The sequence below is a fragment of the Lipophrys pholis genome (genome assembly GCF_963383615.2).
Source record: "Lipophrys pholis genome assembly, chromosome: 19".
Lineage (NCBI taxonomy): Eukaryota > Metazoa > Chordata > Actinopteri > Blenniiformes > Blenniidae > Lipophrys > Lipophrys pholis.
Genome location: NC_137647.1, coordinates 13,659,899 through 13,668,911, shown reverse-complemented (window position 1 = coordinate 13,668,911; position 9,013 = coordinate 13,659,899). Strand labels below are relative to the sequence as shown.

The 9,013-nt window shown below is 40.7% G+C and overlaps 2 protein-coding genes across 2 annotated transcripts; one reads left to right on the top strand and one right to left on the bottom strand.

The window, feature by feature from the left end:
• Positions 1 to 259: 259 nt before the first annotated feature.
• LOC308124221 (dexamethasone-induced Ras-related protein 1-like) lies at positions 260 to 1,607 on the top strand. Its single transcript, XM_080487123.1, has 2 exons — positions 260 to 620; positions 731 to 1,607. Exons 1-2 carry the CDS (start codon positions 350 to 352, stop codon positions 1,252 to 1,254), a joined length of 795 nt encoding a protein of 264 aa, XP_080343249.1. The 5' UTR covers positions 260 to 349; the 3' UTR covers positions 1,255 to 1,607.
• A 657-nt stretch (positions 1,608 to 2,264) lies between these two features.
• Positions 2,265 to 3,043, bottom strand: med9 (mediator complex subunit 9). The gene is made up of 2 exons (XM_080488641.1): positions 2,936 to 3,043; positions 2,265 to 2,771 (listed from the first exon to the last, which is right to left on the bottom strand). The coding sequence occupies exons 1-2, from the start codon at positions 3,016 to 3,018 to the stop codon at positions 2,552 to 2,554; spliced, it is 303 nt and encodes a 100-aa protein (XP_080344767.1). The 5' UTR covers positions 3,019 to 3,043; the 3' UTR covers positions 2,265 to 2,551.
• Positions 3,044 to 9,013: the final 5,970 nt, after the last annotated feature.

Genomic DNA, 9,013 nt, shown 5'->3' with positions numbered 1-9,013 from the left:
ATACAATACGGCTATTTAATCCGTGATATTGTGCACGGGTCGGCCAATGAAAATAGGCATCATATTTCAAAACAAGCTTCCATCTTTCTCTATTTTGTCTGGTTGATGGGTGGACGGAGCTGACGCACCTAAACAGCCGAGGTAACATTATAATTTCAGGACTTGTTCCCCAAGCTGGAGGATGACGCATGACGCACTGGAGGCGCGGCAAAGCTTCCCCACATAAATCTCCAGCCTGCTCTCCTCCGGACTCAGACAGAGAGCGAGGTCAGACCCTCCGCATCACTGGACGGACTTTAAACACATCCACAGCACCGTCGAGTACCGGGTGCATCTACTGCCTGCGATTATGATCAAGAAGATGTCTCCATCAGAGAATGAGTTTGACATTCCGGCCAAGAATTGCCACAGGATGGTGATTCTGGGCTCCACTAAAGTTGGGAAGACAGCTATCATCTCTCGTTTTTTGAACGAGAGATTTGACGACCAGTACACACCCACCATCGAGGACTTCCACAGGAAATTCTACAGCATCAGGGGGGACGTTTACCAGCTCGACATTCTGGACACATCTGGAAATCACCCGTTCCCTGCAATGAGGAGGCTTTCAATTCTCACTGGTAAGTTTTCTCTTGAAATCAATTCAAGCGTGAACCCTGCATCAAACAACTGATCTATTGCATTTTATGAATTGGAATTAAATTGGCATTCCTCTGCTTGTGTTTTTCAGGTGATGTGTTCATTCTAGTGTTCAGCCTGGACAACAGAGACTCCTTCCAGGAGGTGCAGCGCCTGAAGCGCCAGATCCATGAGACCAAGTCCTGCCTGCGCAACAAAACCAAGGAGAACGTGGACGTCCCGCTTGTCATCTGTGGCAACAAGTGTGACCGGGACTTTTACCGTGAGGTGCAGGAGGACGAGATCATGCAGCTGGTCGGTGGAGACGAACATTGCGCATACTTTGAAATCTCGGCGAAAAAAAACACCAACGTAGACCAGATGTTTCAGACTCTCTTTACCATGGCCAAGCTGCCAAACGAAATGAGTCCCGACCGGCATTGCAAAGTCTCCCTGCAGTACTGCGAGGTGCTTCACAGAAAGTCCTTCAGGGGCAAGAAGTGCAAGGACGGGAACGCATATGGAGTGGTTGCGCCGTTTGCGCGAAGGCCGAGCGTGCACAGTGACTTGATGTACATAAAGGAGAAAGCTGTTGGAGGCAGCCAGACCAAAGAGAAAGGCTGCATCATATGCTGACACTTTTCACAATAGTGTGCAAATGAAGAAAAAAAAAGACTTTCGAGGATACTCACCAGCCTGCCTGCCTACATGGAACAGAAGCCTGAAAGCTGCAGCAGAGAGGTGAACCTCACCGAGACAAGACACTGTTCTGCCCTCAGGTGCTAAGTTTTCACAATCGAGTGCAGCAAAGGCTTTGTGAGAGCAGCACTCAACAAAAGAATGTTTACATATTTTTTTTCCCTCAAGAAGTTATGGAACTTTAATGTTTGTTGCATTGCGAACAAATTCAACTCTGAATGTGTATTTATTATGTTGAAGTCTCACTTTTTTTCCCCTTGAGATGAAATAAAACAACTTCTTACATTCATAATCTGTTTTTCTGTGTTTCCTTTTAAACAACCAACAATGAAGCATCCTATTTTTTGAACTGCAGTTCTTATTCAGCAATTCTCCACTAAACCAATGCTCACCGAGCTGGTAAATCATATTGTGGAAACATCTTGTCATCTACAAATCTGTTTTAAAACGGCAACATACTCAACTGAGAGTTATTTAGCAAATCCAAAATAATCCTTACAGACCAGACACCTTAATACTCTCTCACAGCTGTTTCCCACTCATCCATTCATGTATCATACTTCTTTATCCAAATTAGGGTTGCAGAATATCAGCAAACAACCCTGCTAACAATTCATAAAGGCACGATATACACTTGATAATTCACCAGTTACACAGGCCAATTTACAGTCATCAATATTTTTTGTGTGAGAGAATAAACTGGAGAAAACTCACTTATACACAAGGAGAACATGCACACTTGATACTGAAAAAGCCCCAAAGCCAAACTAAAGCCAGGGGAAGGGGACGAATCGCTTCACTCTCATGCTCATGTCTGAGTATTTTGAAAAGGGTTATACAAATTGAAGTATTTATTATTATTTTCATTTATTATTATTAATTATTATGGCTATTTTGCCCCTCTTAATTAAAAAAAAACAGAAACACGAAGAAGAAATGCAAGGGGAGAGGTTATTTAACAACGTATTTAATTACAAATAAGGTCTATTACAAGATAATACAATATGATATAAGACATGAAATTGACGATCCAGTAATATAGAAAAGGTATGGTTTAAAGGGTGGATTTAAACACAAGTTGCTCTGTGATGCAAATGAAAATAAATGTGCAGTCTTCATTCAATTATCCATCCATAGTGTCCATGGATCCCACGTTGAAAGGGTGTGTAACAAAGCCCTGCGTCTTGACTGTCTCTCCCCTCCTGCTGTCAGTGCAGTAATCCAGTGTTCAGTCTCAGGATGCTTTTGGCACATCAAACATGCACAGTCCTTTGTATTTGTGCAGCAGCTGGTTCTTGGTGCGGACCTGCTCCCGGAGCGTAGTCAACTGTTGCTGCTGCTCCTGCGGACTGCTGTCGATCCCGGGCATGTTGGAGATCTGCTCCCGAGCCTCTTGGATCTTCGCCTTCAGTTTAGTCAGGTCCTGGTGTACATCCTGGCTGTCTTTGTCCATGCTTAATACGACAAGAGCAGATAGGATTATATTAAAGATAGCTGTTTACATTAGCTTCGGCTAACACACAAAGGAGCATAGTTTCAACATCGTGTCCCCGTTTGCCACAGAAAACAGTCAAGTCGTGAATACACATGTCATATCAATGCACGTCCGTACTCATACCATTTTATAATATCGTGGACTAAAGGCAACAAGGAGCAATCCTCGCTTTCTTTCTCGAGTTTAGGCTGAGCCACCGCCATCATTATCCTGCCTCCCGGCGCAGATATTTGACGTACTGCGTCAGTTGGACGACGTCATCACGCAAACCCATAAACGGAAATAACTATATTATAAGTACAGTATTCCTTACAAGTAAATAAATGACTCACATTGGTAAATGTCGCCCTAAAGGTTTGTCTAAGAGTCAAATATTAAATGATTAAAAATAATGGAATCTTTTATGGTATGATTTTCTAAGTAAATAGATCTAAATAAATAGGGCAGCACGGTGGAACAATGTTTAGTGCTCTTGCCTCACAGAGAGAAGCTCTAAGGTTTTAATATCCTATGTAGAGTTTTGATGTTCTACCCGTGTGTGCGTGGGTGGGTTTCCTCCAAGTGCTTCACCTTCCTCCTGTGTTCCAAAAACATGCATGTGCGGTTAATTAGTGACCCTAATTGCACCTTGGTGTGAATGTGAGTGTTTGTAGTTGTGTGTCTGTTTTTCTTGCCATGTAATGGCCTGGTGACCTGTCCAGAGTGGAGTGCATCCTGCCTTTGCCCATAGTTAGCTGGGAATGGCTCTAGTAACCCATTACTCTCAATGAGATAAAGCGGTACAGAAGATGGATGGATTAAGAAATGAATAATCCATAATCCTCTTCTTTTCTTTTATCTTGCTATTAATGATAGGAATTATTTCTTTTTTAAAATGAAACCCCAGATAATCTATATTGGCCCCAAAAGTAGGCCACAGATCTATTAAGACACACACGATTCAAAGCTGACCTCTGATGACTTGGAATAGAATGCTTCATATACTCCTACCTAGCAACCTTGAGCACCTATATGTCATTTCAATCCACTGTGTCTACAAGCATGACACGTGACGTGTAGCCGGGGACTGAAACATGGCAACCTGTGAAAACGGTGGCGTGCATGACTGGAATGAATATACTCTAATGGAGTAGAATCTGACATTCTATATGTTTGATTAACAGATAACCGAAGGGTTCTATTGAGGTCATACGTACCTGTCAGGGTAGCCCTTTTCCGTGCTTGCACACCTGGCTTGTTCATATTGAAACCACACTAATGGTACTTGATGAAAGGGAAAAGCTAATAAGCCAAAGGCTTACTGTCTACTTTTTCTGAGCAACAGCTAATTGCTTCTCAAATGCAACTGGTGACACAAGTGGTGACCCATCTCTTTTTTTGGTGCCAGCAGATTAGCACAGCACATAAGCCTATCTGGTCCATATTTTCTCTCTCTATCACTGACCTATATTCTGGTGATATCAGGCTTCAGTCACCAGCAGGTCTCTGTCCTCTCAGTGTGTTGGTCATAGGTCTCATTGGTCTTGTTGTTTTTAATTTCAAAAGAGGATCAATTGGTATGTGTCAATTAAAAAGAGTAACTTGAGACCATCGCTTAAACAGCATTATGATGGTTTTATTCAACAAACAACCAGAGGTTCAATTACTTTCAGAGCAGCCTAACAAAGCATTTAGTCTTCTTTGTAGCCTTGATGCATCCATGTTCTAAACATTTTTATCCTGTTTCGGGTATAGCGGGGTGCTGGAGGGCAGGGGACACCCTGGGCAGGTCACCAGTCCATCAAAGGAGAAACACAAAAAAAAGACACACGCTCACATTCATGCCGAGGGGCAATTTGGGGTCACAAAGTAACCTCTCATGCATATTTTTGGACTACGGGAGGAAACTAGAGTACCTGGAAGAAACCCACGAAACACAGGGAGAACAAGCAAACTCCACACAGAAAGCCCCGGTGGGGCGTTTTAACCCTTGATCTTCTGACTGTGAGGCAAGAGCGTGCCTAACCACTGCGCTACTGTGTAGCCTTTGAAATGTTGATGACCTACATATTTCAAATGTTAGATTCAACATTTGACAGCCCACCCCACACCGCATCCCATGCAGTCATTAAGCAGTCCTGAAAAACACTGTGGTGGCGACACCCACTCCGTGACCCAGCATCTTTGTTTTGGGGGCCATTAACTTCACATTGAACATGAGGAAAATCTTGACATTTTCTCCACTTCCACGTCCCACTGAGTATTAGTGCTCATGAACCTGGGTGTATTCTTATTCATTTCTAACAGGAGTTCGACTGCTGAAATGTAAAAAAGTTTGTACTGGTGACCTAGATAGGAGCATGTAGGCCATTGTGTGGGCTAAATGTTGTACCATATGGGTCATGGGGTAAGCTCTGACACCTCACATTTATAAAAAGTGGGTCATTTTATGACCCAATGATTTCCTCGCAGACAAACAAAAAGAGATTTCCGTCTCACGTAATATACACATAATTGGAATCATATTGGAGCATGTCAGGGAATAAAATGTGCGTCTGAAAAGACATAATAGACATAATCATATTATGACATACACATTAAAGATACTTTCATTAAATTGTTTTCAAGGATTTATTTACTAATATTACTAACCGTGTAGCAATTTTTTGTAAATCACATTCCAACTTATTGTATACTCACTACCCACTTTATCATGGATTGTTTTTGCTACCTCATAAAAATACACAAGAGGGGCAAAATATTAGCAAACACTAAATTATACAGGGCCTAATAATATTTTCCAGAACGGCACAGCACCACTTCAATAAAATTATACTTAGAATGACACCTCTCTGACAATTCCACATAAAGCTGAAAGGTGTTGCCCTTGTAAAGGGTCAATATGTTTGGGATCACAATGGATGCATGAGTAACCGTGATTTTCTTTGCTTCTTAGTGATGCCAATGACTAAATAAGTGCGATGACTCTCCACCTGCAGGTCGCGTTCACTTGTCAGATTCTCAGTGATGCCTTTCTCTTCTGCTGCCTGTCGCTACCTGGAGATGACATGTGGGCTATTGGAGATGGGAAGGATCATCTGCTTTACCTGCTCAGCTGGGTGAAGCTTTCAAAGAGAATAAAATCCTGCCTCACAGAGCAGACGCTCTTTCTTGACTGTGCTTTTTGCTCCTTTGTATGTCTGAGTTTGATGTGACGCATGTAATACCTCCATCATACAGTACTTTTTCTCATCCACGGCTCCTCGACATATGGGCCTCTTCCAAATTGATATATCTTACCATTAGATATTTGATATGCTTAATTCTTTGATTGAAATAAAACGGTGTTGGCTGATTCATTTATGTGTGTGGCCTCCCTCTTTGTTGACAGCAATAAGCCAGGTTTTAAGCTCAATCTTACAACACAGATACTGGTCATCTAACCAGATTGTGTGTGATTGTCTATGTCCCCTGCCTTCACCCAGTATTCAGCTACAATTTGCTCCAGTGTAATGTCATCCAGCGTTAAACCCAATAAACCCAAGTTGGATGGAGAAAGAGAAGACGGATTAGTGAATGGATGTTGATGTGGACATGTAACTGCTGGACTTCAGGGTCTCTATGTCAAAAAACCCTCTTTTACCATTACATTCCCTCAAGCCACTTCCTCAACAAACACTATGATGTGTAGCGTCTACATTATTTTTCAAAGTTATCGTTAAAAACGTTCTTATTAATTTAGACTTTCTTTAAAAACAATATGCAAAGCCTTCATTCCATGGGAACTCAATAAAAATGTTTGCACACGCGAGAATAACTTTTCAAGATTAACTATCGCAATCTTTGATAAATTCTTTCCCGTCTGCATCTTTTTCCTCCTGGGGTGAAACATTTTCACACAAAGCTTTCTGTTATTAGTACACAACAGCGATTCAGCACGATAACCCACCCATGAACTCAAAACAGGGGCATCTTCGTGGAAAGCGCCCCATGCTCAGCTTTGAGTAAACTTTTGCCTCATGCGTACCAAGGAGGTCGTGGAGGACCAGAAAGTTCTACACGAAGTTGAACTACTCTGTCAAGAGGAATTTCTCCTGCATCAGCAACACATATTAAAAAGTTCCAATCAGAACCCGCATGATGCAGATGCTTTGTCATCTGATTTGAGGGTTAATCTTTGCATGCCATTCTCTACTAAATACCCCGCCAGTCACTGGAAGTTCATTTGATCAAACTGCATTACGATTACAATAACTCATATATAGATTCATGAAGTTCAAGCACGTCATATTTCTCTCACCCACAGAAGCTTCTTGGAATTAGATTTTAACCAACTATCATCAGTGTGCAACACAGCAGAGTAACCAGTCAGCTGCTGAACATGACTCATTCCAGCGTTGACCTGAACCAAATGAACAATGTCCTTCAGTCCTGCCTATTTGGGGTCAACAAAATATATTTGAGAAGGTAATTCTCTGTTGGGAAGAGAAGGATGAGGAGCCAATATTAATAAATCATAAGTCAATTTCTGTGAACACACTGCCTTGACTTGTACTTTCTCTGGCGCCGATTACAGTCGTTCTCCATCCACACACTTTATCAAATGTTTGCCCAGCAGCAACATTCAATCTACAGTGTTGAATTTCTACTTCTACAATATGGAATAAATAAACTACATGCAGCACACATGCAGTTCAGTGTTGAACTGATTGATTGTCTACACTTATAATCATCCAAACAGTCAACGCATACTTTAACTCGTAAATTATTTCAAGTCTCCTGAGGCACTTTCCAAGAAAAGCAATAGTTCCTTTTCCTGGAATCTCAATGATCCCCTGTTTTTCATTGGTACCATACAAACTTTGAACAAAGCGCGCACGTGCGCGCGTGCGCTTTGTGTGTGTGTGTGTGTGTGTGTGTGTGTGTGTGTGTGTGTGTGTGTGTGTGTGTGTGTGTGTGTGTGTGTGTGTGTGTGTGTGTGTGTGTGTGTGTGTGTGTGTGTGTGTGTGTGTGTGTGTGTGTGACATGACGTAAATTCTCCAATAAAGATTTCTCAGAGCTGTTGTTAAACTACACAGTTGCACTCTGAACTGTCTTCACCTGTATTTTGCCAAAGAAATAAAAACATTTAATAGAATTGAATAGAAATAAAACTTGTGACTGTCCATGGTGTGCACTCATGTCAACTGCAACCTGCTCTAGGCCACCTCAATGCTGAATCAGATTAAACGGTATAGAAGATGGATGGATAAAGCTGTCACTTTTCCTTTTCGTCCTTTAATGATCTTATTTGAGTGAGTCATACCTGCATAATTGCAGTAGGTCCAATTAATGAGAGGTTGTGTGTATGGCAGACAACTTGAGGCTTTTACAAACTACATTCCCAAAAGCTCATACACACTTACAGTATATAGGACATGCAAAAAAGGATATCTATTCCATTATTAAATTAATGAAGGAACAAAGTAACATGTTATTAACTAGACACTCATTTATCAAGTAAAAATATTCAAAAGTGTTCTGATGAGAGCTGAAGTTCTTCTTTTTTATCTTTAATAATTAATATATTTATTTTTATGAATCAGATAGAGAGCCTCATACTGCCCCCAAGTGGAGAAAATGGAAAATAAACCTTTACCATTGTGTGCCGTGCTGGTGATGTGATAAGAAAAGGAATAAATGTGGGTGAAAAGACTATTTTCAGTGACCAGAAAAAACATGAGACTGATTAGAACATACACTTCATACATATTTAGCAAATACTTCATATATGTTGTTACATATCCTAACGTGTATTCAAAATGATCTGTAGAACGTTGTAAAGACAGAGGTTTTAGAAAACAACAACTAAAAAAACTGATATAAAAACAAAAAACAGACAAACAGATAGAACCGTCATCATCAACATTGGTTAAACTTTATATGAAGAGTCCAAGCAGAACTGACAATTAAAGCAATTGTTGGAAAATATTCTTGGTCATCCAGCTCATTGTGTCCTCAATTTTAGTCTCAAAAGATAATGTATCTCAGTTACGTTTTTAAGATGTTTTCACATTAGAATGCAAAACATGCAAGAAAGTGGCTGATGAATGCATATCCTCATTGAAAAATTCGATTTGTAAATTGTCTTGTGCAAATGTCTTTATTACAAAAAAAATTTTAATCTGTAATCCTAGAATTGTAAATTATATGTCCATATGAACAGAGATATTTCTAACAGCT